At 39.0% G+C, this 27,346-nt stretch overlaps 2 protein-coding genes and 1 long non-coding RNA gene across 6 annotated transcripts in view; 1 reads left to right on the forward strand and 2 right to left on the reverse strand.

Annotated features, from left to right (window-relative positions):
- Positions 1 to 553: 553 nt before the first annotated feature.
- On the reverse strand, positions 554 to 6,970 carry vamp8 (vesicle-associated membrane protein 8 (endobrevin)). Of its 2 annotated transcripts, none has more exons than XM_086313445.1 (3): positions 6,754 to 6,965; positions 4,148 to 4,315; positions 554 to 2,641 (listed from the first exon to the last, which is right to left on the reverse strand). In XM_086313445.1, exons 1-3 carry the CDS (start codon positions 6,766 to 6,768, stop codon positions 2,456 to 2,458), a joined length of 369 nt encoding a protein of 122 aa, XP_086169571.1. In that variant the 5' UTR covers positions 6,769 to 6,965; the 3' UTR covers positions 554 to 2,455. The 2 variants fall into 2 exon arrangements, with proteins under 2 accessions (XP_086169571.1, XP_086169572.1); XM_086313446.1 differs by lacking the exon at positions 554 to 2,641 and adding an exon at positions 2,667 to 2,995 and having other exon boundaries at positions 6,754 to 6,970.
- Positions 6,971 to 7,813: 843 nt separating this feature from the next.
- ncaph (non-SMC condensin I complex, subunit H) lies at positions 7,814 to 24,747 on the reverse strand. 3 transcript variants are annotated; one of them, XM_086313449.1, is made up of 18 exons: positions 24,403 to 24,747; positions 19,110 to 19,332; positions 18,885 to 18,975; positions 18,643 to 18,735; positions 18,035 to 18,152; positions 17,723 to 17,874; positions 16,185 to 16,374; positions 15,629 to 15,711; positions 15,156 to 15,343; positions 14,865 to 15,010; positions 13,774 to 13,880; positions 11,614 to 11,733; positions 11,130 to 11,237; positions 9,937 to 10,080; positions 9,599 to 9,709; positions 9,350 to 9,426; positions 9,016 to 9,091; positions 7,814 to 8,147 (listed from the first exon to the last, which is right to left on the reverse strand). In XM_086313449.1, the coding sequence occupies exons 1-18, from the start codon at positions 24,578 to 24,580 to the stop codon at positions 8,088 to 8,090; spliced, it is 2,265 nt and encodes a 754-aa protein (XP_086169575.1). In that variant the 5' UTR covers positions 24,581 to 24,747; the 3' UTR covers positions 7,814 to 8,087. The 3 variants fall into 3 exon arrangements, with proteins under 3 accessions (XP_086169575.1, XP_086169574.1, XP_086169573.1); XM_086313448.1 differs by lacking the exon at positions 24,403 to 24,747 and adding an exon at positions 20,336 to 20,482; XM_086313447.1 differs by lacking the exon at positions 24,403 to 24,747 and adding an exon at positions 20,336 to 20,478 and having other exon boundaries at positions 19,110 to 19,357.
- The window catches only part of LOC147316910 (uncharacterized), a 47,230-nt gene continuing 44,143 nt past the window's right edge, over positions 24,260 to 27,346 (forward strand). Inside the window, exon 1 of the long non-coding RNA XR_015131753.1 lies at positions 24,260 to 25,569. This is a non-coding gene — a long non-coding RNA (uncharacterized LOC147316910). The remainder of the gene's footprint in view (positions 25,570 to 27,346) is intronic.

The raw sequence follows: 27,346 nt of genomic DNA on the forward strand, positions 1-27,346 counted from the left end.
CAGTAAATGGATGACCTCGACCTTGTGAAATCTGCTTTATGTCCATTAAACACAATCTTGCTATTTTGTTTTCAGTTTAAAGACATTTTCTGTGATAGATACAGTATTTTGTTTCCACTATATTGAAGGATAGTAAGTAAGTTTACAGTAAGTTTGGGCTGGAATTCACTTCTCATGGCATAAGGCTCATAGACTCAGAGCATTACAATATAAAGCGCTTTATATTGTAAGGTACACCCTACAATAATACAATTTAGTTACTAATTAACCTATCACTAATAACTATATGTCTTGGGACACTGGGAGGAACTCATGCAAACTCCAAACAGAAAGATGCTAGGCTGATGGTCGAATTGAACTCAGGATCTTCTTGCTGTGAGGCAACAGTGCTAACCGCTGTGCTACCGTGTGCGTTTTCCTCACTAATTAAATTGTGTACACACTACTGAGCAGAATAGGATAGAATGAACTGAGGAGAAACAGGAGCTTAGATCACAATCTGTCTCCATCTTGTGGCAAAACTGTGATCACAGAAGAAGACATGACAACAGAGCAGAAGAAAAATACAATTTATTCTCTATCAGACCGTCAAAACCATTAAATACCGTAAGTCATCAGAATAAGACCCTCAAGAGCTTTAAATTACAAGAGTTACACACAGTAGAAAAAATCCTTAAACACAGCAACAGACTCACTGAAGATGTCTTACAGAAACAAGAGTGTGGTTTATAGGCATCAAGAGATGAGACCAAAAAGGGGAAAAAAGTATTTTTTCCAACAGGGATTTTGTTACCTCATCATGAAACTTTAGGGTTGTATACAGAATCAGTTACAATTTATTTATACAGAAATTACATTCAGATTTTATTCATTCACTTCTGATTAAATAAGAAAAAAGTAACATTAATAGCCTCTACAGAAGAGGCACTTATGGAGAGGTCTGCTAAAGTCTACAAATATACACATCAGTGAGAATATGACGACTCTATACAGCTCACACCAGAAGCCCTTTGACCTCTTTGAAACTAAACTGGTATTGTAACATCCACTGTGGCTGACACGGGCCAGAGGGGGAGTGTTGTAGAGGTGGTTGACATTGCAATTCCCCTCCAAAGGCTGTGAGTTTCTGCACTGCATACCTGCAGGTGGCTAGTCAGCTGTAGGCTATCAGTTAAACTTTACGGTCCGAATAGGAGTTTGATGCAAATTTAAAACTACACCCCTTGTTTCAGTGGTGTAGTAACCGACTGCTCATTTAATGTCAACACACTTGATGGCTTTACTGTAATCTTTTCATTGCTTACTTCATAAACACCATTTAGAGAGTATTCAAAGTATATTAATTCAATAAACCGTTCTTATGTAGGTTGTCTTGACTGTAACAAAACTGGAAGCATTTTGACTGAAATACACCAATCAGCCACAACAAACTTCTGACAGGTAACGTTAATAACATTTGTTGCTGATAACAAATGGCTCCAGAACATATGGAAGAGCTCCTGGTGTTCACCTGGCCTCCTCGTACCCCAGATCCAAATCTGATTTGTCTTCAGTGGGATGAACCAAAAAAAATAAAAAGCCAAATCACAGAGGGTCAAAAGTACCCAAAATATCCACTTCTAATGTTCCACTGTCATTTTAAACAGGACACCAGCAGAGGTCCAGTTACCTGATGGGCCAGAGTGGTTTTGGAAGCTTATGTAATATCGCCCAGAAGCCAGACAGATGTCAAAATCAACTCCATAATTCATCCTCCCATTAAATATACTGTGACCTAAAACTGTTAACTCTGTGGTAATTTTCTAGTGTCAAAAAGGATCCAGATATTACCCATTTTATTACCTGACACAGTCGATCCAAATCATACTCTGCGTTATACACGCTGTCTTTTGTAAAGGTGCACCAGTGACAACATCTAAGACAAACCTAACATAAAATATGAGACTGGAATAATCCAGCTTGATTCTTTTCAACTACAAAAATTTGAGAGACTCGCTCTTTGCTGGGATGAAATAAATGCTTATGGTGAATCCGTTTAACAAAGAGGAGTAGACAGTGCTGCTATGAAACATCCTTTAAAAATACCGGTAGTGTTTTACTGCCATTGACCACTGATGTTCCACAGCGGTTTAGGATGTGTTAAAAAAAAGAAGAAAAAAAAAGAGAAGAAGAAGAAGCAGGTATTGTATGGGAAAGGCTTTCAAAAGCTTGTTCTGTCATTAAAGTCCCTTAAACCAAAGAATAAAATATTGGAATTCCTAAAAGTTCAACATAGAAACTGTGTAGTATTAACGGTTTCACCATATAGCAGTGATTTGCTCAAGCTTACATGTATGTAATATGTATGTAATATGTATGTAATATATATATATTTTATTTTTTTCCCTCGATATTGTGCAATAGGAATATGCTTATGATTTTATTCTGACTATACATTTTTTAAATTTCTGTCTGTTTAGGGCTTCTTGGTGGGAGTAACTATAGGAGCCACGGGGGAACTAGTAGGGATGACTCCTGTGGCCAGTAAGATGATAATGAGGACGATAATTAGGACTATCACAATTATGACCACAATCAACTTGACATTCTTCCACCAGTAGGAGCGAGCCACCTTGTGAGACGTCTGCTTGAAGTGCTGAGCCTACAAAAGGAAAAAGACAGGAGAATCAATAAAATTATGTAATCAGTTCTATTGATATAACTCTGTTTAGTCTTAAGTTGTTAATATTTTGCTAGAAAAATGCCAAAGAGGTACAGTGATTTATTAAATTTGTGCAAACATAAAAGGAATTTGTTTTTTCAGAGTCAACAATTGATACCACCGCTTTTATTCTTCAACACAGTCTGGAGTCTCTTAGGCAGCTTTGCTTAAGTGGTCTTCAGGAATAGTTCTTAGGCTTCTTGAAAGACATTCGAACTCTTCTTTGGATGTTTCTGCCTTTTGTCTTCTGACCGGATGATCCCGCACTGCTTCAGCGATGTTCCAGTCTGGGCTCTGTGGAGACCAATCCACGACTGATGGTGTTCGTTCTGTGTGTTTTTCTACAAATCAGATGCTTTCCAGACAATATTGCATAGTGGATCTAAAGCCAACAGTAATCTTCTGTGTTCATATTTCCATCAGCATCAATGACTGAAATGCAGGGCCAAACATTGACAGAGCCTTCATTGTTTTTTTTTTTACAGATGTGTGCAGACACTCACTGTTGTACCTCTGTCCTGTCCTCCTCTGTAAAAGCTGATGAGCACTTAAACCAAAACATTTGAATTCATCACTTCATAAGAGCTATTGCCACTGATTTTCAGTGCAGCTCTGGTGCAATGTGGCATGCCTCAGCTTTTAATTCCCATTTCCCTTCCTTAAAAAAGGCTACTTGGCATCCACCCAGCCACTGAGACCATTTCTGATGAGGCTTAAGGGAAGAAGATGGATCAGCTAAACATAAGATAAGAACATAAACTAAGATGTCAAATCGTTGTATAGATGTATAGTTACAAGGAAAACATTTCTCTTTTTTTCTCCTCACCACAATAATAATAATAATAATAATAATAATAATAATAATAATAATAATAATTTTTCCTAATGTGTCCCTTATACTCCTCATTAGATGTCACAGTAACCATGTCCGTCTTTTACACATCTATGGCCTTAACATTAAGCCTGATTAGGAAATGAATGCTATTACTGTGTTTGAGATCTTGTTTTTCCATGAATGAAAATGGAAGGTGAGTGTGGTCAAATACAACTGTTTAAGCTCTAAGAAGTCTTTTCCTGCTGCAACCACAACCTCAAGAGTACAAACGGATAACAAAACAGACAAAAGAGTAATTAGCTTTACTGCTAGGGGACACTATAGTTGACCTCATTTGGTTTTATTTACATTTTACACAGTTGACTTTGTAAAATCCTTAAAGTTGAATAAGGGCATGAAAAAGGCCACACTTCACCTGTTCTGTTCTGTTATGTGGAGAACCTGACACCGCCCGAAGTGACTTGTTATTCTTGTTTAACTGAACAGTATCACTAAGATCACAGCTTACCAAGCTTTATTTACGAGTGTGCATGTATGGGAGTATTGTCCACATCTCAGCCTGCTTTTACACACAGCCAAGTGAAAGTTAAAACTCTCGTGATCACACTGACCCCTGCTTGCAGATCCTCTGTCTTGTCCATTAAGTCATCCAGCCTTTCTCCTCGTGCCAGGATCCGGTCCACATTCTGAGTCATGATGCTTTTCACGCCATCCACCTGATCCTTTAGAGCCTGCACCTTGTCCTTAGGCTCTGGCATTTCTTCTATCCCTCCACGCTCCTGGTGTAGAGAAGGGTCATTAAAGAAGAGTTAGCTGCAATCCATTTGCAGAACAAACACACACACACACACACACACACACACACACACACACACACACACACACACACACACACACACACACACACACACACAGAGCAATTCAAAAAATAAAAAGTATCAGCTGGGTGAACAGTGAAGTCTGCTCATCAATCAAACATATGCTGAATGTAGCACTAGTTTGTTCTTCTGCTCCAAGTCATAGACATTAAATAGGTGCAATTTTGAGATGGAAACTATGATATATCCTCTGATACTGATGCTTAGTTTGTTAACGGAAAAAAAATGTTAACCTGGTTTAGCGTCAGTTTTAACAAAACCAAAACGTGTCCTTCAGGCCTGAAAACTATAGTGCTATCTCCTGTACTTATGCTTTGAGACCTCAAAAATGTCAGAGTGACTGTCAGAATATCAAAGGTTCTACTTCTTTTGCAAACCTGTCTCTGGAAAATCTCTAAAGACTCACAGAAGTCCACAGCTAAATTACAAAAATATCCCTTTATAAGTCTTTGATGAGGCCCGGCCTCTTCATGTTTTATTGGACATGAGTACCTCCATGACTGTGTCTGCAAGTGACAAAGCAGCATGTAATGTAAATATGTCCTTTTGACCCATTTGTAACCACAGTATTTATTTACAAGCCCTTGAGCTGCACCTTGTGGCTGTTAAATTATCACTTTTATACATCTGTGAAAGTCTGCTAAGAGCATGTGTGAATTCAAGAGAAACTTCAGCTGTTACCTCACATAGCTGTACATGTGATTTCAACACAGAAATGCTGTGTGCAGTTGGGTGTGTGTCAGTAAACATGCAGGGACCACTCTGTCCCATGAGTCAGCAACAGATTGTAACAAAACTGTCTCTAGGAAACGGGGCAGGTTCTCCTGCGTCATGTGTCTCTCGCCTCTCCTGTTACCCCACCCTCCTTTCTTTTTCTCCTTTTCCATTCATCCTTTTTCAGAAGAAGTTTCTGAAAAAACAAACAAACTCTGGAGTCATCTTTAATTTTCTTATTCTTGTTATATCTTCATTACATGTGTTAAATCTCTCTCATTCCTCTGTACCAGTGTTAGCACGTCAGTCATTCAGGCCCACTGAATGGCTGATGCCTATCAAGTATCAATAAACAGAAAGTAAAGTGTCCAAGGCAGCTGCAGAGGGCAGCTACATTAAGCATCTAATTCAAATATTTGATATGTTGTAAGCTGAGTGACTTCAGTCTCTCTTTATAAATTGACAGATAAGGGGTCTTGTAAATATGTGGTTGGTGCATGAGAAAAATGATCAAGGAAGTACACCTTAAAATGTTCCAACAGATATTTCCTGTTAAAATGTTTGACTGCAGCTGTAAATCCAAAACATGTATTCAAACACTCAATCCTTACTGCTCACACTGATGTAGGCAAATGGGAAACTGCCCTAATCTGTGAGGACACACAAAGAGATTTGAATACTACAGGAAGTAAGATTTTCCTACAGGCTAGAGGGAAACGTATTTTGATTTAAGTCGACAATGTTGAGTCATTACAGATATTTAAAGAACTGCCTGGACGTTCTTATCCTTTCAGCAGAATAAACAGCACTGCCAACAGATTATAATTAGTCCATTATGTGGCCTTTTTTGTTATTAGTTAACAAAAAAGCAAAAAAAAAAAAAAGTCTTCATAGAAGTCATTGCGACATGAAAGTAGGCAAAGAAAGAGGTTGGAAAGCGCGCACACGCACACACACACACACACGCCTCTCTTGTGCCGACATTAAATAATGTTAAAACATGAGAGCAGTAAACCTAATTTAGCACAAATAAACGCCACTTTAGCTGCGCTACCTGTAAAAGTTTATTTTTCCCCTTTACTAATGAAATAATAATAATAATAATAATAATCATCATCATCATCATCAAGTGTTGCCCAGTGGATAATATCTATTTTGTAAGGTAAGTTAGCATTAAACTGCTACTTGCTCCAGCAGAGCTTGGCTACAGGCGATTGGCTCCACCAACGACCTGTGAAACATTCTTGAAATACGTGAAAAACAACCGTTTTATCAGTTAGAAACATGTATTATAAATAGACAGTAGTACATGGAAACGTTTACTTGAAGTATGCGGCTTTATTTTTATGGAAAACAAACGCATCTCAACTTTACAAAAATCATTTCCAACACGTACTGAGCACCGTGTGTAATTAGGCCATTTTGTTAAGCTGCTTTACTTAGAACTTGCTCCCTCAAAAATGAAAAAGTTAGTGCGCTGACTTATTATTTTCAGCCGAGGTAGGTTTCAAGTTAAGTACAGGTTGATTTATGTGGAAGTACACCTGTTTGAGACTGTCGCTGAACTAAGTGGTGACGGCGGGGAGGCTTTCTGAACAACATAAACAAAGGTCGTTATCACCTACCGGATCAGTGTCCATCTTGCTGGAAAAAATGTCCTTTATCCGTAAACTGATGGATCTACTTTCTATAAAAGTTGACGATTTGATTTAAAACCCTTTAAAAAACAGTTTAAAGTCTCGAAGCAAATACGTTTCTCTCGGTTTTACTTCCTGGTGGTTTTCTTTCCTCCCTTAATTGCCTTCTTCCAACTGTTAAGTGAACTCAATCTCCGTTTCCGCCCTTTGGTTTCCAAAATAAAGCAACCTATCGTTTTCAACTGAAGTGGTTGGGTAAACATTAGAGAAAAAAAAGATTATATAAAAAAATATGATTCCTTTAATCTTTACACAGTAATATCGTCATTGTATTTTATATACTCGTATTCACATATTGATTTTCACTACCTGTAAAACAATTGTAATGATTTTTAAGCGAGTCAAACTTTCATTGTCGACCTCCGTGCTTTTATTTTGCAGGTGCATACGTTTACTTCCTTTGTTGTCTCCAAAAACACCTGTAGGCGGCAGTCCCTCTTCTATTGTTAAAGAAGGCGTCATACCAAGATGTACCCATGATATGTTAGCGGTGAAACCCTTAGCGATGAACCTTTTGTAACTTTGTGTTCAGGATGGCTGAAAAACTTGCTTTCTAACTTAACATAACTGTAAAGTAACACAATGCATTTCTGATAGTACAGGAGGATGTAGTTGTTTATGTTTTTTTTGTTAATATTTCAAGGGGACAACAGTGACACTGGAGAGCAGCACTTAGATTAGCAGCAGTGGCCTCAGCTCAGTTACTCCTCCCTCTCCTGGTGTCACAAATTTCACCCAGCCAGCAGCTTGACTCCTGACAAACCGGTTTCTTTGTCTGGTGAAACTGGTGACGAAGATTGAATACTGGTCATTGCATGCCCTTATGTCATGACTGCTGCAAGCTGCTTTGAATCAGAAGCAGCTAAAAATAATCAAAGGCATTACGACAATTTGGGAAAACTGTTTGAAAACCATTGTTTAAGTGTGCTGAAATACTGCCACAGAACAAGAAAATGTGGGGTAACATGTTTTGGATTTAATTTCTCCATCAGATTTGAGAAAAAAAAGCTTTTATTTCTGTTCACAATGTACATTTTTTGTGTGCTGTTGAGTAATTAGCTACACACAGGATATGCATCAATTGCACAAACTAAAAGGAGAAACAAACATACTATAATTATAAAGAATAAAAGCAGGTAGAGACGGGAGATAGAAACAGGACAGCGTTTAAAAAGAAAAAAAAAATATACAAAGTAAAGAGTTGAAAAAGAAGAGAATTGAAGAAAAGAGTAGCAGTAAGCCTCATATGATTCATAATTCCCTCAGTGGCCTTGTTTGATGATGATATCTGACATGTCATCAACCTTCACCAGCTCCAAATTCTGTAAAAAAGACAAAAACAAACATTAGGACTGACGACTTTTTAAGCGTGACACAGCAGTAATAATAATAATAATGGATTGGATTTATATAGCACTTTTCAAGGCACCCAAAGCACTTTACAGTGCCACTATTCATTCACTCTCGCATTCACACACTAGTGGCCACAGCTGCCCTGGGGCAGACTGAGAAGCGAGGCTGCCATATCGTGCCATCGGCCCCTCTGGTCAACACCAGCAGGCGGTAGGTGAAGTGTCTTGCCCAAGGACACAACGAGCAGGACAGAGAGCCCAGGGATTGAACCGTTGACCTTCCGGTTACAGATGCACTTCCCAACCCCCTGAGCCACGGCTGCCCTACATTTTAATGTACTCCGTGGACTTGCTGAACTAGATATGTAACTTTAAGGAACATCTGCCAGCCAATCAGGACTGAGAATGTTTGGACATCCTATTTCAGGGAATAAAGAATGAATGAATGAATGAACTGAAAAATAAATTGCCCAGTTACACACCCAAATTCCTTCCTTAGTGAAGTTTCCTGGTGCTAAAGCTATATCTATATATATATACAAACTACAAACATTAGCTGTGATAGCACTCAGTGCTTTGACCCATGTGACATAATTTCTGGCTCCAAAATAAACCAACAAGGTGCAGAGTGCAAAATAAATGGGTGACATCATATTAGCTTTAACCACCTTTGCATTTAAAGCCAATCTGGCTGCTATGGGAAGTGCAGTTTGACATTGGTTTAATTTTTCATCCCTTGATGCTGCAGCTCATTTTAAACCAACATGAGGAGAGTACATACATCATAATAATAACAAATGAAATCAAATAAACAAAACATACAGCAAACAACACTCACCTTTTCATTGGCAAGATGAAGTAAAGCGACAAACGCCAGTGCCACTGACAGGTTCTGAGCCATTGTGTTTGGTAATCTGAATATGTGTGAGAGAGAGACAGAGAGAGGGAGTGAGAGAGAGAATTTTATATTTCATCAATGATGATTTTCATGATTCTGATGGAATTAGTATTTCAGTGACACCGTGATTTGATCGTGTATAGCTTCACACTAGCTTGTCAGAGAAACTTCTGTATCTCAAACCATAATTTTATATCCAATATTCTTTTGGTGAGGTCTGATACTCCTCATTAGTGCTGTGCCATGGCAGACATGACAAGAGATCTGCTTATACCTTTGAAGCAGCGTCTTTGTGGTCTGACTGAACACTTTCTCTCCACACACTTCAGGTTTCTCCACAGTCTCCACCCCCTACAGGGAACACCAAGGAACAAGTAATAAAACACAGAGTCAAACAGAAACGCAGTGAAAAAGGGCCGCCTGGAAGGCAACTGTGCCCACCGCATGTGATGCATGACCAACCTGAAATTTGTCACTGTATGCACCACAGAAAAAAGAAGCTAATACGCGGTGTGTAATTTACCTCTGTGGGTTTTTCTGGGCTGTCAATCAGAAGAGTCCACATGCTGTTCTTGAGTCTCTTCATGTCCATTTTCTTTGCTGTCTTGGCGTAGTTGATTTCAATCTTGTTGACCTACAAAAACAATCAAAGTAGAACTATAGAAGTTCACAAACAAAAATTCTGCTTATAATATATCCATTATTAATGACTATTTGTCCTAAGTCATACAGTTGTTTCAGTTCCATCTTCTATTTTTCAGTGGGGTATGATAAAAAATATTACTGCAGAAGCTTTTGAGCAGAGATGGTACTAAAGGGAAGAGCTACTTAAAGCACGACTAAACTAGTTGCATTGCTCACCCTGTGTGGCTCAGGTACCAGATCCTCCTCCCCATAGGTGGACACGCCCTCGAGATCTTGTGAGGGCAGAGGCATGCTCTCACTCGAAGGCTGTGTGTCATCTGAACCAGCAAACCCTTCAACATCATCATCACTGTCACCTCCCTGAAACAGAAGATGAATAAAGATTTGACATGTGGTTTCTAATCAGTTGTTGATTTGCCGTGACGGGGATTTGTTAATTCTTTCATTCCTCAGCAGGTTAGATGTTGCTTTTAGCTTCTTCCACAAGATTTGATGCAGAAAGGGTGTAGTTTCCATGTAGTGTCAGTCACAGGTGTGTGATACATAAAAGAAAAGGTTTTTAAACAGTCGCTCTGATATAAAAATATCATATAGAGATATAATTGCTATAGCACTGCCATGTCTTTTTGTTTCCTAGCACAGTCAGTGAGACAAGCCCAAGGATTTGTGAGACTGACAGCCCTGTGTCAGCCTCTGATCACGATTTATTACCTAAATAAGGAACTACATCAAACTCCAGCACAGCACAGTACCTGCAAAATATGCAATAAAAAACACACCAAGTACAACCAGGCTGTGCAGGAGGAGATACTAGCAGTAGACAAGAATAAATGACTGCACTCAATACGACAGGAACAGCAAAACAGTGGATAGAAATCACTGATGTGGTTACATGGTGAAAAAGTGGGGTTATTCTACTAAAAAATATACATTTATTGGTCTTCCAACAAATTGATGTATTACATAGGGGGAGTAGGTGCCAGTTTGCCGCCACAGGGCCCGAGATAGACATTGTTGTTCTGCATAATCACATTTAATGTACATGGTTAGACACAGGCCACATGTGTAGTATGTCAAATGTTGCGGCAAAGACGAGTCGTTTCTTTACTAATACTAACAATCTATATACTAGTGATTGTTGTAGTTATTGCAACATCAAAATACAACCCTAAGATTAAAATTTGTGTTTCATAACCCAAACCACTTCTGGATAAACCAGAAACAGTAAGATTTTACAATATAATCAATTCAGAATTGATAGTGAAATGTGTCCGGGCATGCGGTTTAAAATCCTGTCCAATGAAATGTGCGGAGCTACCTGCAGAAGTAATCCCTTGTGATAAATGAACACCTGAAATGAGCTTTCTTAGAATCAAATCAAAAGTGATGCTAAAAAGAGTTTTTCAGACCTGTAGACCTGGACAGAAGTTGGCTGTGTCATTGGCGTTGTTGTAGTCATAATCTCCAATGCCTTCTCCGAGCTCTGCAGACAGCCTCTTCTGTCCTTCTGGACTTAACTAGAGTAAACAAGACCAGATTGATCAATATTAATACGTCCCAAACATCTTGCACTCAATTATGGAAATATTGAGTAAATTACATACTGACTGTAAAACTGCCCAATTTTATGAAAACAAAAACAAAACAAACAGTTGATATGAGATTCAAACACATCCGAGATCATTTTTGAGATATCGCATTTTCACAGAGGTAAATAGGAAGTCCATGTGATACTGCAAGCCATATTAAAAAAAACACTAAAAAGAAAATAGATGTAAATATTAAATCATGTCTGCACAGTTAGAAGTATCTAAAAAAGTTAATAATTTTAATTAAATTATGAAATGCTAACATAAAGTATGGCCTGAAATGGTAAAAAGAAATAAGTCTTACTGTGCTGGAGGGTTTGAGGCTGAGCTGGGAGAGCGTCTCTGGAGGAAACTGGAAATCTGCTGGTAGAGTTGTTTTTTTACTTCTGGCACTAAGTGCAGACTTGGTGTTAGTGGTGGCAGCCTGTGAAAGGAAAGGAAGATAAAGTTTGGTTGGTGAGTTTCCCAAAAATCTGTAATCCAAAACTTCAAAACCTTTTAGAGATTCAACTGAATTTAATCATTATAGTTAAATCACAAGAGTTATGTTTCAATGCAGAAGCACACAAGAAAAGACTCAGATCAGCAAGTTTCCTGATGCATACTTGACAAACAGACTCTGTCACTGGACTCTGCTACAGAACATGCTAAGCTTTACCTCCTGTCACCATTACTAATATTTGTACATGAGATTGATGTTATTATAATAACCATGGCAGCAGGCTGGCTTTGTTCACAATGACGTGAAACACTGAAATGATTGAAGAGCTGGTCATCTATGGCTCAAAAAGTAGTCACTGTAGTTGAACAGGTGAATGTATTTGACAGCTTCATATATACAGGGAGTGCAGAATTATTAGGCAAATGAGTATTTTGTCCACATCATCCTCTTCATGCATGTTGTCTTACTCCAAGCTGTATAGGCTCGAAAGCCTACTACCAATTAAGCATATTAGGTGATGTGCATCTCTGTAATGAGAAGGGGTGTGGTCTAATGACATCAACACCCTATATCAGGTGTGCATAATTATTAGGCAACTTCCTTTCCTTTGGCAAAATGGGTCAAAAGAAGGACTTGACGGGCTCAGAAAAGTCAAAAATAGTGAGATATCTTGCAGAGGGATGCAGCAGTCTCAAAATTGCAAAGCTTCTGAAGCGTGATCATCGAACAATCAAGCGTTTCATTCAAAATAGTCAACAGGGTCGCAAGAAGCGTGTGGAAAAACCAAGGCGCAAAATAACTGCCCATGAACTGAGAAAAGTCAAGCGTGCAGCTGCCAAGATGCCACTTGCCACCAGTTTGGCCATATTTCAGAGCTGCAACATCACTTGAGTGCCCAAAAGCACAAGGTGTGCAATACTCAGAGACATGGCCAAGGTAAGATAGGCTGAAAGACGACCACCACTGAACAAGACACACAAGCTGAAACGTCAAGACTGGGCCAAGAAATATCTCAAGACTGGTTTTTCTAAGGTTTTATGGACTGATGAAATGAGAGTGAGTCTTGATGGGCCAGATGGATGGGCCCGTGGCTGGATTGGTAAAGGGCAGAGAGCTCCAGTCCGACTCAGACGCCAGCAAGGTGGAGGTGGAGTACTGGTTTGGGCTGGTATCATCAAAGATGAGCTTGTGGGGCCTTTTCGGGTTGAGGATGGAGTCAAGCTCAACTCCCAGTCCTACTGCCAGTTTCTGGAAGACACCTTCTTCAAGCAGTGGTACAGGAAGAAGTCTGCATCCTTCAAGAAAAACATGATTTTCATGCAGGACAATGCTCCATCACACGCGTCCAAGTACTCCACAGCGTGGCTGGCAAGAAAGGGTATAAAAGAAGAAAAACTAATGACATGGCCTCCTTGTTCACCTGATCTGAACCCCATTGAGAACCTGTGGTCCATCATCAAATGTGAGATTTACAAGGAAGGAAAACAGTACACCTCTCTGAACAGTGTCTGGGAGGCTGTGGTTGCTGCTGCACGCAATGTTGATGGTGAACAGATCAAAACACTGCCAGAATCCATGGATGGCAGGCTTTTGAGTGTCCTTGCAAAGAAAGGTGGCTATATTGGTCGCTGATTTGTTTTTGTTTTGTTTTTGAATGTCAGAAATGTATATTTGTGAATGTGGAGATGTTATATTGGTTTCACTGGTAAAAATAAATAATTGAAATGGGTATATATTTGTTTTTTGTTAAGTTGCCTAATAATTATGCACAGTAATAGTCACCTGCACACACAGATATCCCCCTAAAATAGCTAAAACTAAAAACAAACTAAAAACTACTTCCAAAAACATTCAGCTTTGATATTAATGAGTTTTTTGGGTTCATTGAGAACATGGTTGTTGTTCAATAATAAAATTATTCCTCAAAAATACAACTTGCCTAATAATTCTGCACTCCCTGTACAAAGAAAAAAGACAGAAGCAGCAGAGATGTTTTCTTTCTTTCTTTTTCTTTTTTTTTACCCTTGTTGTTCGGAAGTAGGTATCAAAGTTGACATCGTCATTGAAGTCTATTTCAAAGGTCTTTTTGGGCTTCCTTTTACGTGTCTCCTTTTCAGGCAAATGATCCACTGTATGACATAAAAGTACATAACAATGGTCAGAGATTACAGATGGCAGGTTACTTTTACACTGCACACATTTAGTGAGAAAGGACAACCATTAGAAAACCATCTCAGTTGTTAGAGAAAAGGCCCAATTTACCACATCACTCAAAACAGAAAATAATAATAATTTGTAAACATCATTTCAGTATGACAGCATAATGCATCCGAATGCATTTATGATAGATTTCAGGCATTACTTATGACAGGCTAGATAATGACCAAAGTGAATGTGGCATGCGTCACATGTTACTTCAAAAACAAACGCAGTAGCATAAGCCTACATTTAATCTTACCAACATAAATAAGAAAATTTTTAATGTGATGTGTTGTCTGTCAACATCTACACAAACTTTAATATGTAACATGTCTTGTTTAGCGTAACAACTTCTCTAATGTCTGCTCACATCTCACAAATATCTCTATATCTGAAGCCAAATCTGACCTGAAGGATGGCACTGTGATGTTTAACAACTGCAGCACAGCAGGACATAATATTTAGACCGTGTTCTGCTTCAGAAGGCACTGTGTTACAAGTCACTAACGACATATCAGATCTAGAGTGGTTTTATCCTTAGCAGTTATTCTAGTCGGTTTCTTACTGACGCGTATAACTCAGGACCTGTTGTAGTACATGCAAGTAGTGTGGTTAAGCTAAGGAGTTGTGCTGAGGAGTTTCTTTGTGTGATGAAAACAGAAGCTCTTTGTAACCACCGACTGCTGGGAAGTGGAATATTTTAAAAAGCAGCACAATTTCAAAACCTTTTTAACGTCTCTGGCTTCTCATCGGCTTTGTAAAGTGGATGGTTTCTTAAATATGAAAGCTTACAGAAATTACTTTATTTACTTTCAAAGAAAATTTGGAGTTTGGTATTTTGTTATAAGGTGCAATAATGCAACGCTTTTACTGCAACTAAAATGGGTCTTTGCTAAAACCTTAATTTCACTCACACTTGTGTTTCGGTTTGAACTGCCAGTAGCCAGGTCCAGCCCACGTGGCCATGGTCCTGGGGCTGAAGTATGAATACTCCCTGGGCTGAGAGGACAGCTGCAAGCACATGGTGGCGATGTCTCCCTCTCCAATGGGAATCACATCCCTGTATGGCATCATAAAACCATTCAAACTAAAAACGAAAGCAAATTTACCATCCATTTATAGAAAAGGTTTAGGAGACAGACAAGAGGAAGGGAAAAAAACAAACAAAAGACTTCCCTGCGCTGCTGTCCAATCCTCAATCTTACCTTCTTTTGCCAGAGGGCTCACAACCCTCCTTGTGTTCCTTTGATCCATCCTCACAGTCACCCACTCCCTCCTCATAGTCACCATCAAAGTCAGGACAGTCATCTTCCTCTGGCTCTGGCTCAGGCTCATTGTTCACGTCAAACACATGATCGCCCTGCTTCATCTTCTCTAAGAGCTGATTCATGGTCTGAAAGAACATGCATAGAATATTAAATTCAAACCTGCAGGACTTTACATTTCTAAGGACTTTTACTTTGCAAGCAAAAATAGTTGCTCACACTAGAGCTGTAGTAAAATAGGGTTTCCTTTATGTATCTACTAAAAGAGAGTGAAGAACTGAACAAAACAAAGGAGATCAGTTTACAAAGGATTAAATCAGATTTGTAGGATGGAAATTCCATAACCTAATCATATTACAACTAGTATTCAGAAACAACTGACAGAAATAAGCACTAGATCCGTTTTCTCTTACCTGCTCCGGATTCCAGCTAGTGAACGAGAAGTCCTGCAGTGAGGGGCAGACGGAGCTTTTCTCCTGGGAACGCTGCAGTCCAGCTGCGAGTGACATGTTACAGAAAGACAAGTTTTCATTTCTGGGAGAACCCGAAGGATGACAGTGATACAGTGCTAAGGGGGGCGACCGTGGCTCAGGGGGTTGGGAATCGCATCTGTAACCGGAAGGTCGCCGGTTCGATCCCCTCCTCTCTGTCCTGGTCGTTGTGTCCCTGGGCAAGACACTTTACCCTACTTGCCTACTGGTGTTGGCCAGAGGGGCCGATGGCGCGATATGGCAGCCTCGCTTCTGTCAGTCTGCCCCAGGGCAGCTGTGGCTACAACTGTAGCTGCCTCCACCAGTGTATGAATGTGAGAGTAAATGAATAGTGGTATTGTAAAGCGCTTTGGGTGCCTTGAAAAGCGCTATATAAATCCAATCCATTATTATTAAGGTTCTTATGAACATCCAACTAGCGGCACAATATTTAACGTCCAAGTGTAAATGAATTTATTGGGCTTATTGAAAGACTTACCCATGAATGGGGATGCTGGGACCCCCTGTGGAGATGGAGGAGAGTAGGCGGGTCTGGACTGCAGGAGGGTCATGTGGGATGGAAAGAGCAGCTCGCAGCGACTGCTTTCACTGAAAAGAACTGACAGGAAGACCCCAGCTGTGCTGCTCTCATCAAAGGATGAGGCCATCCGCTGAAACATGGGGTCCACCTTTGTGGGGAAGACAGAAAGTTTATCATAAACACAACCTAGCTTGATATCAACTAAGAGGCATTTAAGCTTATTACTATGGCAAAGTGATGCTGTGATAGTAATGAAAAAAAAGAAAAGAAAAATCCCTCGAGGTGTCTTCTAAGACAACATCTAATTTAACTATTGATCTAAATCAAACAAACGTATCAATCATCAGTGGATTTAAGCCGTAATCCATGATAGTAATCCAACATTAACTCTAGCAGTGATGCTGAAGTTGTTTAACATTTAGTAAAGAGACCTCTGCACATAAATGCATATAAAAATTTGGTACGGGGACTGTGCCACCCTTTTTTTCCAGTTCTAAACAGTAAGATCGTTCTTAATTTGACTGCTAAATATATAACAACACCAAAAATAGTAAGCAGTATTCATAAATTTGTATTTTCCAGCTTATCATGTTGAACATTGAGTTTCTGTACAGGAAATAAAACAGAAGGCTGTTTTTTTTTTTTTACTGATTCTCCTCTACACTAACTTTTTCCTCAAGTAATATAATCACAGCTGAAGCATGTTCATATCAATAAGGATTTAATTAATTAAATAATTAACAAAAATCTAAGCTCATAAATAGCCCAAGCCTAATGAATATACTTTCAGCTCATGTTCAAAACCCATCACATATATCAGCTGTTAAAACAGCTACATTACCTTAAGTGAAGAAACTAGCAAAGTATAGTTTCCTTGGTTAGAATCAAGTACTGCTTACTTAGATTACAGCACTGTTTGCGTATCGATGATATTTACATTTGGCATAAAAATAGAAATCTACCTCTCTCTGGGTCTTTGTTGTTTCTATATTATATATATCAGTTTAAAGCATTCCACCTATTTTAATGGAGTGAGGGTGTGTACTGCATCTCGAGGGAGTTGCATCTTCTATTCTGGTGGTATAAGATAACAACATAGCTGAGTCTGTTGGCTACAAAACAGAATGATTTGACCCAAAATCCAAACAGTGAAATGAAAACAAAACAAACAGCCTCTGAATGTTTTTAGTGTTGTTCATTTATGTGCATTAATGAGCCTAGATCTTGCAAAGGTTGTTTTCAATTCATTCTCATTTAACCCAAATGCTGTATTCCTGGATCTATACATCGATAGCTATATTCTATTATTGCTTATTGCTGCATGACATAAGCAATAAGCAGGAATATTTCCCATGATTAGTCATTGGCATAGTGGTCCAGAAGCCCTGAACGATACTTCTGTTATTTAAAAAAGTACAAAAAAAAAAAAAAGAAAAAGAAAAAAGAAGAACTGAGGTGCGCATTATTTTAGTTACTTTGCTAAGACCTCTACATACCTCACATCTCCTCTCAGACTCAGCACTGTTGATGTTGCTCAGGTTTTGCTCTACTGTCTTCTTGGGAGGCCTTTTCTTCTTTGGCTGTTTGGCAGTGACTTCACCTCCTGCAAGTCCTGCATCATCTCCATCTTCCTCTGTTGCACCATGGCCTGTGTATGCACAAGGAATTCAAAAAAAGCAGAAAATGTTCAATAGTACAGGAAGGTGGGTTCAACAACTTTAAAACTGTGTTAGAAAAAGCCAGAAAGCTCAAGCCACAGCACAAGTACGGTTAAAAGAAAAATCCAACAACAATACAGAGACTCTCACCCTCTCCAGGTTTGGTTTCAGCACCCAGACCACCCAGCACTCTGTAGGCATCAGCATGAACAGCATCCACTCTCACAGCGTAGATTTTCGTACTGGCATCCAGAGTGCCAGCTGCCACCTTTAGGATGAAAAGATGTAAATATTGAAGGATACTACTTGCAAAACTTAATAATAAATACATATTTCACAGTGTACGACATCACCTTTTATAGGACCCTTCATATGTTGAAGTAATTACACCACAATACCCCTGCAGATACTCTAGGTTAATACAGAATCCTGCACTTTCTCAGAATGAGTGAACTTATTGCCTGTGAGATGAGAGACCACACTGGACAGAATGCAGCCTTAATTTTGTATAAATTCTGCTTCCCTGAATTAAAATCAAACTGGTGTTAGCACCTGCCTAACTTAAACAAGTCAGGTGGGTGCTGAGTCTAAGAAATATATTTTCCTGATATTTTAAACACACTTAAAAAACAAACAACATTTCTATGTTCTCCAACAACCAGAAAATTATTTATCATGATGCTTCATTCAAATGTTTAAATCAGTTCAAAGACTTTTAGATAACCAAAATGATGAATGAAACAATCAGTTACACATACCTTGAAGTTGGTGAGCTCTGAATCCTTTTGTTTGAGAATATCAGCCATGTAATCAATCAAATGCAGACCAAATGCATTTTTTGTGGTGATTTTCTGTTGATAAGAATAAAAAAAAAAGTAATTTATTAATTTATTTTTCCTGTATTTTGTCATATTTTCTCATCTACTAATCACAGAGAAAGACAAAGGACATTTACTATAAAGGGAAAAAGAGGAAAATGCATGCACATACAAATACTTACATTTTCAGTGGAGAGTTTTATGCAGGTGGAGTAATGCTCTGAGATCTGTGCATTTGACAACTTGGGCACGGCAGCAGGAGTTCCCACAGTGCTGATTAGGATAATGAGATTGCCTTTGAGCTCACATGATACATAGCAGCCAGGCAGCCAGGCACTATTTGTCAAAGCCATGGCACAAAATGTTTTTACAAATTACTTTTAGTTTTGCCATTATCTACAGCATACCTGTGAGATGCAGAGTCATTTAAGGAGGAATCACTTGCAGCTTGAAGGTCAATGACTCTTGACCTCCTACGCTGACGTCGCTCCTGCTCATCATCGTTTCCAGGGAAAGCTGACAGCAGTGGAGTGCTGCTGCCTGCAGGGGACAGACCCTTATTCTTCAAACAGGATGACATCCATCCTGGTCGTACCCGGGAGACGGGTGTGGAGGCTGCGCTCATCTTTGCTGGAGATAGGAAAAGATGTTTGGACTGAACAGAGGGTTGGAAAAAAATAGTGCTTAAAGAGCAGAATTCAGTGCTCTGAATGTACCGTACACATATCAATTTGAAGCAGGAGAGAAAGTTAACTTGGCTCAGTTAACTATTTGTTGTAGTTAACTGAGCCAAAACCAAAATTTACATGTAAAAAACTCCTCTAATCAACCCAAATAAAATCTTTAGGAAAAATATTAAAAGTAACTCAATGGATCTCGGTGGTGAAATCTGTCAATACAACCCACGGGATGAGGAATTAAGGTATATATTTGATGCTAACATAACTCTGAAACAGCTGTTTTTACAAAGTGCTGTGCTTGTGTTGTTACAGCTGTTTGGAACTTATAAAGGAAAACAAAGTTTATGCCAAGTTTAAAAGTCACTAATGAGAATAAGAAGAGAGAATGTGATCTTATGATGACAAAGAAATTGGGAGAAAAAAATACAAGAAACTCTTATTGTTGGCTCTGGTTATGCAAGCACGATATGCTAGAGTTAAGTTCGCATTAATCTTGCCTGTTTGCTACCGAAACAACGTTGATTACTTTAAGGGTTCATCATTTATTAGTATAGCACAGCCAGCCAATCCTTCCTTTTGTAGACTCCCATTGACTTTATTCTGGATTTCCATCAGTTTAACTTAGCTTGAACGCTACTCGCATATAAACAAAGGAACTCTACAATAAAGTATTAAACCAGTGAAAAGGTTATATACATTCAATTAAAATCAATTTTCAGAAAGCAAACGCCATCTTAGCACAACATATTTGGTAAGCTAGTTTAGTAAAATAATTACGAAAGAAACACATGTACAGCTCAAACGCACTTACATGCTCACGCTAAGCTAACATTACATGCATTTTAGCATAACAACCCTAACTTCGGTATGAACGTGTTCTTACAGTTAGCGTTAGCAGGCTTACTAACAAATAAAAACTTTATCACAAGACTTGCTTCAGCCCCGAAACGTACCGAGAATTGCCTTAAATCCGACGGAGACTTATGTAGACCCGTTATAAGTTGTAATATGACAGAAAGAACAAGCAGCAAATTTCTTCCTGTACAGCGTTTGAATTTTTGCGCCGAACGGTTTACGTAGCATCAACCTACGTCATGACGCTAACCGCGCCCACGACAGCGAGAGAAAGTGAGATTCAGATTCAGAGTAGTTTAATGATCCCTAACTATGTATGAAAACAGTGATCTTGAGATAAAACTCAATGATTTTCTTCTTTTATATTAACATAAGTAGTTTTTGTTGAATTGTTTAATTTATGATATTGTTTAATAAAAACATTACATCACGAAAAAGTAAGTGTTCATCAATTTTTATGACAGATAATCAGGATTTTTTGTTTCATTTTCAATATAGCATCCCCCACCATGTCTTCCTTATGCAATGATCTTTTGACTACTATGATCACTGACGAGTGAGTCAGTAAATCCTTTAATGTTTAAGTGGTCTGCTCCTTAATAAGAGCAATAATTGGTACTGAATCATCAGACTGCTGAACACGTCATAGACACCTCAGCTTCACTACTGGAACTTCAACATTATGCACTCCACACTGTATATAAATGCCACTTGTTTTGCACATATTCAACTCTGTATATTTTATATATTTTATTATTATTATTATTATTTTATTTTTTATTTTTTATTTTTTTTTACTATTTAATTTGTAAAAATGTGTATACACACACACACACACACACACACACACACACGTAGGAAAATATTTAGTATACACATCCAGAAATGCATACACTATTATATATTGTACATATATTTATTAGTTTCAGGTTGGCCATTCTTGTATTTTGCTCGTTTGTGTTGTTGTGTTTGCACATCTCTGTTGCTTGTGGGGCTCGCACACAAGAATTTCACTCGCATGTGCTTTGCCAGTGTGCCTGCACATGTGATGTGACAATAAAAAGTGATTTGATTTGATTTGATTTGAATGAGTGTATTTTGTATGTGATGACACACTGAAAAAGTGTTTGCTGTAATCCTCACAGGTCAAGCATGACATGTGAGGCTAGGGTCTCGAAGTTAAGCAGCTGTGACTCAGTAAACATATATTGATATTCACATCACACTAAAGCAAAACAACATGTCAGGATGGAGCACCTTGCTCGGAACCATTTTGTTTTTACTTCTATCACTTAATAGACACTTGACAGATATTGTTTAACAGCCACAGCTCTAATAACATCAACTGACATTCACCTACTAAAGTAAAGACCGAAAAGCAGCATGCAAGTTGCACAGTACATTTCATTAATAACTATTTTTCTTATAATTATTAACTGAAATAAAAACTAAAGCAAAAGCAATCTTCCTAATGACATGAAGCAGCTGCTTCATTTCATTTCATTTCATTCGGCTACTCACTAGATGGCAGTGACAATCAAGACTGTGTTGCTGGTAAGCTGTATGGTGAATGGATTCAGAACTGATATAAGAAAGTCAAAATTTTGTTAAACTACTTACAGAATTTTAAATATCAGTTTTCAGGGAAGTAATAATTAGGTAAGTAATAACTGTGACACAATCCCGTATGATTTCCTCTAAATGAATATTCTCATTCAAATGAGAAATGACAGTTACATTCCTTTATTAGTGAAAGGAGCTTGCAAAGAAAAGCGTCTGGACTTCTTTAAGTTGCTTGAAGACGTTTCACCTCTCATCCGAAAAGCTTCTTCAGTTCTAAGGTCAAATGGTGGAGAGTCCCAGATATAAACCTAGTGGGAGTTACTCCCACTAGTCCAGACGCTTTTCTTTGCAAGCTCCTTTGACTACGATGACCTGGATGACTGAGAACCTTCACAGACATATTCCTTTATTAGTGTGACACTAACCCTGCTCAATTTTTCCCATTTAGTTTTTGTCTATAGGGACCTTCTGCAAAAGACCTATGGGAAAAATTCAAAGTTAAACATTAGCCAGTTCATTACAGTTTCCATGATGTAACAGTTGCTATTGTAATGCAGTGTATCACCACTTGGCGGCGCCTCCTGTCTCATGACTGGTGTGTCACCCCCTTTTTGTTCTTCTTCGCACTCTCCCTGTAATGGATGCTACCGTGTGTACGCGGACTAGTGTGTTCTCGTGTAATGTGTGGTAGAGGTAGGGTTGCCAACCGTCCCTTAAAATACGGAATCGTCCCGTATTTAGAAACAAAAGTACACGTCCCGTATTGAGCTAATAAGGGACGCACTTTGTCCCGTAATACAGTGAGAATCAAAAGTAGTCTATAAATGTTTATGGAATTAACGCTTTGTTTGAAAACATAATTCCCAGCCCCTCTCCTGCTTTGTGACCAATGAGCTGACAGCACACTTATGACAATTCGAGTATGACAATTCAGATTACCGCTCATCTCATTGGTCGAGGAAAGGTCGCTTACGGAGAAAATACCGGAAGACAACAGATGACCACAACAAGAAGCATGGCCAACAGGGAAACAAACGCCGTCACTGCGGTGCAAGTCTCGGACGACAGTACACCTAAAGCTGGGCAGACACTGTGCGATTTTTTCAGTCGCGTTATTCAGCTCCTGCTCAAACTGCACGATTGACTCGCAGGGGTTAGAAGTTGGTAGGTCACGATGCAGGTCTCACACTATACCGCCCGATGCTCTGATGCGACCTGAGTGCTCACACTGTGCGTCCATAAAATTAAGGTTATAACAGAAAATCTGTCGCTCGCTCTCTGTCTCTCACTCACACAGACACACCACCACCACCATCAACTTTGCTAAATTGCTAATGAAAAACATGATCAGGCAGCTGTGATTTAGCAGCGATGTAGATCCAACTATTTTCACGGTTGTTGTGGTCGTGATAATTTTGTGAGGCCACATCGAAAAGGCTCGGATGAGCTTTTCAAAGTTCTACAAGTTGTGCCTCCATCGCTTGTGTCCAGATCACACGCTGCACAGCCGTGCTGCTCCGTCTTTTTCACGGCGTTTACGTGTTTGCGCGCGAGCAGTGTGAGCGGCTCACGAGCGATTGATGATCGGGAGCTGGTCGTGAGGTGTTAATCACTTCTCGTTACCCCACGTATACTACACGATGAAGGCCAAAATCGGTCCGATCACTCAAAAATCGGCTCAAAATGGGCCTAAAACCGCACAGTGTGAGCCCAGCGTTAGAGCAGCAATGTTTGTTCCCCTCAGAGAAAGGGAAGAATGGGAAAAGGAAAACACCTGGCTGGAAAAAGTTAATATGGGCATGTGCAGTGAATATCAGCGCTATGTGGCCAGAAGTGTGATAATATAATTTATTTTGTGTAATAAACGACTGCAAGGATAGATGATTACAACAAATAGATGACTAATACATAAAAGTAATACATAGATGAATAATGATGATGAGTTAAGATGCGTAATCATGGGAACAAGCGGGTTTTCAAACGGGAGCAGCTGATTAGCATTAGAAAAGCTGAAATAATACCTCAGCTGAAGCCAATTGTACTAAATGCACTAAATGTGCACTGTTACAAGAATATTTTTCTTTCTATTGTTTTCTATTATTTTAAGTTAAGCAGGACAGAGTTCTTTTAAAGAAAGATTTACTTATATTCTCAAAAGTTAAGCATGACAGGCTTCTGTTTAAGAAAGAGACCTGTTTTATGTGTTAATGTTGTCATTTTGAGCTAAAAATAAATGGCTAAATGATCATTTGTTTCACATGTGTTCATATCACAAAGAATACACATAAATCAAATTCAAGTCAAAGGGTTAAAAAAAATAATTTCACACACAAAAAAAGAGCTAGAAAATTCACCACACTGGGAAGGGTGAAGACAACTGGGTCGCCCGGCCCTGGCCACGAGGTGTCCCTTATTTATTTTTCAGGGAGTTGGCAACCCTAGTCGGGGGGTATATACACGGCAGTGAGTATGATCGAAGTGAGTTCTCTGGAGAGATAATAAGGTCTGCATTTTACCATTAAAAACTCCGCATTAGGTGAGCAGTGACTCTCAGTAGTAGTGGAGTTCATGCACCAAGCATTGTTAATATAAATGCACAAACCTCCACCTCTGGTCTTGCCGGAGTCATCGGCTAGCCTGTCGGCTCGGTGTGTGTGGCGTCCTGCTAACTCGATAGCATTGTCCGGGCAGCTGTTGTTCAACCATGTTTCGGTGAAAAACATGACATTTGAGTCCATAATCTGTCTGTTGTTAGTGATGGAGAGCCGTATCTCATCCATTTTGTTTGCCAGAGAACGGACATTGGCGAGGAAAATACTGGGTAAAGGCAGCTGGTGTGGTGTTAGCTTTAGCTTAGCCCGTAGCCCTCCGCGCCTACCTCGCCTTTGTTTACAATCTCGGCGCCGTCTGCGTGCACTTCCGCCCGGCTGGGGAGAGTGGGCAGCCTCCGGTGTTCTGGAGATCTCTGGGATGAGTCGGAGATCGGCGATAAAACTGTTGGAGTTATGAGTCCAGATGTCCAGAAGCTCTTGTCTGCTGTAGGTCAGCAACGCACAGCAATTCTGGACGAATAATCATAAACACTAGAAGAAAGATTAAATGTGCATCCTGATTAAAATATAAATTTGTGTTGGTGTGTATAGGTTTACATTATTACCTAGTAATTATGAAACAATACATTTCAGGTCATTTCATGAAGTAATGATGATGTCATGGCAAGTAATTAAGAAACATACTGCATTACTTTTAAGAAAAGTAATGAGTAACATGTAATAAGAGACAGCTTCTTCCACCAGGCCATCAGACTGCTGAACACGTCATAGACACCTCAGCTTCACTACTGGAACTTTAACATTATGCACTCCATACTGTACAGTAATGCCACTGTTTTGCACATGTCTCAACTCTGTATATTTTTATATATTTTATTTATTGTTTACTCTATTTAATTTGTAAAATATGTGTACACACACACACACACACACACACACACACACACACACACACGCGTAGAAAGTTGAAAATAGCTTTCTAGTAAAAAATAGTATCAGAATTAAACTGGGGAAAACAGCCCAGTTGTTGTTGTGTTTTGTTGTGATTCTATCTTTGTACCTGTCATTTAAAATGCTATCCTACATCCAGCCGCTAGAGGGCGCATTACGCGCAGTGGTATCGAGTAGCGTTTTGGGGCACAGAGGAAGAATAAACCTTCCTGTTGTGAAACTGACATCAGCTCAACGTGTGTCCCTTTTTCTATTCTTTATCACAGGTTAGTAAATGCATTTAAATGAATGTATACTGCAGACCTTACAAACGGACGATGTTGTTTATGTGGGTAATGAGCGCAACTCGCTAAAGAAATAGATTCATTCTGAGTTGTGTCTGAATTGTGGGTTATGGCTGCAGGCTAAATGATGCTAATGCTAGCGGACTTGGCTAATGTGGAATACTGAGTGTGTGTGGGGAAGCTAATCTGACCTGTGAGAGACTTCTGGACTGTGAACTCTTAATGTATTATGCACTCGGATAAATGGGCTTCATACTATGTTTTATTCTTCTGGTTGATCTTGTGGTTACAAGAACAAGTTTGTGGTTTAATACAAAGACATTTATAAAGTGTTATAAGGAAACTGTTTGATCAATGCTGACTGCACAGTAGTAGTGAACGCTGTTAAAGGAGCATTGCACTCTATATAGTTGTAGGTTGTATAAGAACAGTGAATATGTTTGTTTTATGTCAAAGACATTATTTTCTTGTCAAGAGTAAAATAGCTATATTTAAAAAAAACAGAAGTTACATTGTCAGTACAGTGGAAATACATTTCACATAAATAATTTAGTGCTGAACAAGAATTAAAATGAGTTAATTTTATGTTTGTAAATGTAGTTAAAAATGAAGTACAGAGTACACTATTGTGTTTTGTTTATCTTTGTAAAACAAATCAATGGATTTAAGCAATATTTCGTTTATGTTTTGTCAAAGTTGTATTGAGAGATTTATACAGTCTCTAGCTCAGGGAACTGTGGCCATGTATGGTAAACTGGACTGAAACATAAGGCCATTTCTTTGCAGTTAGTATGGTGATACTTGAAGCTGTTCTAAGCTGTTGTGAAGAATAAACCTTCCTGTTGTGAAACTGACATCAGCTCAACGTGTGTCCCTTTTTCTATTCTTTATCACAGCGCCACACGTTGTTGAACAGGAAACCAGTTGCCCCTCTGGTCATCATCTTAGGGAGGCAACAAATGCATATACTATTATATATTGTACATATATTTATTAGTTTCAGATTTAGCCATTCTTGTATTTTGCTTGTTTACATTATTGTATTTTGCACAACTCTGTTGCTTGTGAAGCTCGCACACAAGAATTTCACTCACATGTGCTGTACCAATGTACCTGCACATGTGATGTGACAATAAAAGTGATTTGATTTGATTTGATTTAAATGACTTTTCCTGAGTAACCCTCACAGTGCATTGTTGCTACCTACTTGGAGAACTGCCATCTTATAAAACAGACAAAGACATTTCAATTAAATTCAATTTTATTTATATAGCACCAAATCACAACAAAAGTCGCCTCAAGGCGCTTTATATTGTACAGTAGATACGGAGAAAAACCCAACAATCATATGACCCCCTATGAGCAAGCACTCTGGCGACAGTGGGAAGGAAAAACTTCCTCCGGCAAGAAACCTCCAGCAGAACCGGGCTCAGGGAGGGGCGGGGCCACCTGCTGCGACTGATTGGGGTGAGAGAAGGAAAACAGGATAAAGACATGCTGTGGAAGAGAGACAGAGATTAATAACAGATATGATTCAATGCAGAGAGGTCTATTAACACATAGTGAGTGAGAAAGGTGACTGGAAAGGAAAAACTCAATGCATCATGGGAATCCCCGGCAGCCTATGTCTATTGCAGCATAACTAAGGGAGGATTCAGGGTCACCTTTAGCAAAAAGGAAAGTTTTAAGCCTAATCTTAAAAGTACAGATAGTGTCTGTCTCCCAAATCCAGACTGGAAGCTGGTTCCACAGAAGAGGG

This window comes from Aulonocara sp. 'chitande type north' Nkhata Bay, linkage group LG12 (assembly GCF_057382095.1).
Source record: "Aulonocara sp. 'chitande type north' Nkhata Bay isolate Kocher_YH1m ecotype deep benthic linkage group LG12, A_spYH_male_GT1.1, whole genome shotgun sequence".
NCBI classification, from domain to species: domain Eukaryota; kingdom Metazoa; phylum Chordata; class Actinopteri; order Cichliformes; family Cichlidae; genus Aulonocara; species Aulonocara sp. 'chitande type north' Nkhata Bay.

Excerpts from the sequence above, each read along its gene's own strand:
- vamp8 (XM_086313445.1), bottom strand. Across the intron at positions 2,642-4,147 it reads CAGAGGATCTGCAAGCAGGG|GCTCAGCACTTCAAGCAGAC; the intron begins GTCAGTGTGATC and ends TTCCTTTTGTAG.
- ncaph (XM_086313449.1), bottom strand. The coding sequence starts at position 24,580 with ATGGATGAGATACGGCTCTCCATCACTAACAACAGACAGATTATGGAC. Across the intron at positions 19,333-24,402 it reads CGGCAAGACCAGAGGTGGAG|CAAAGATGAGCGCAGCCTCC; the intron begins GTTTGTGCATTT and ends TCCTATCTCCAG. Across the intron at positions 9,427-9,598 it reads GCCCAGAAAAACCCACAGAG|GGGGTGGAGACTGTGGAGAA; the intron begins GTAAATTACACA and ends TGTTCCCTGTAG.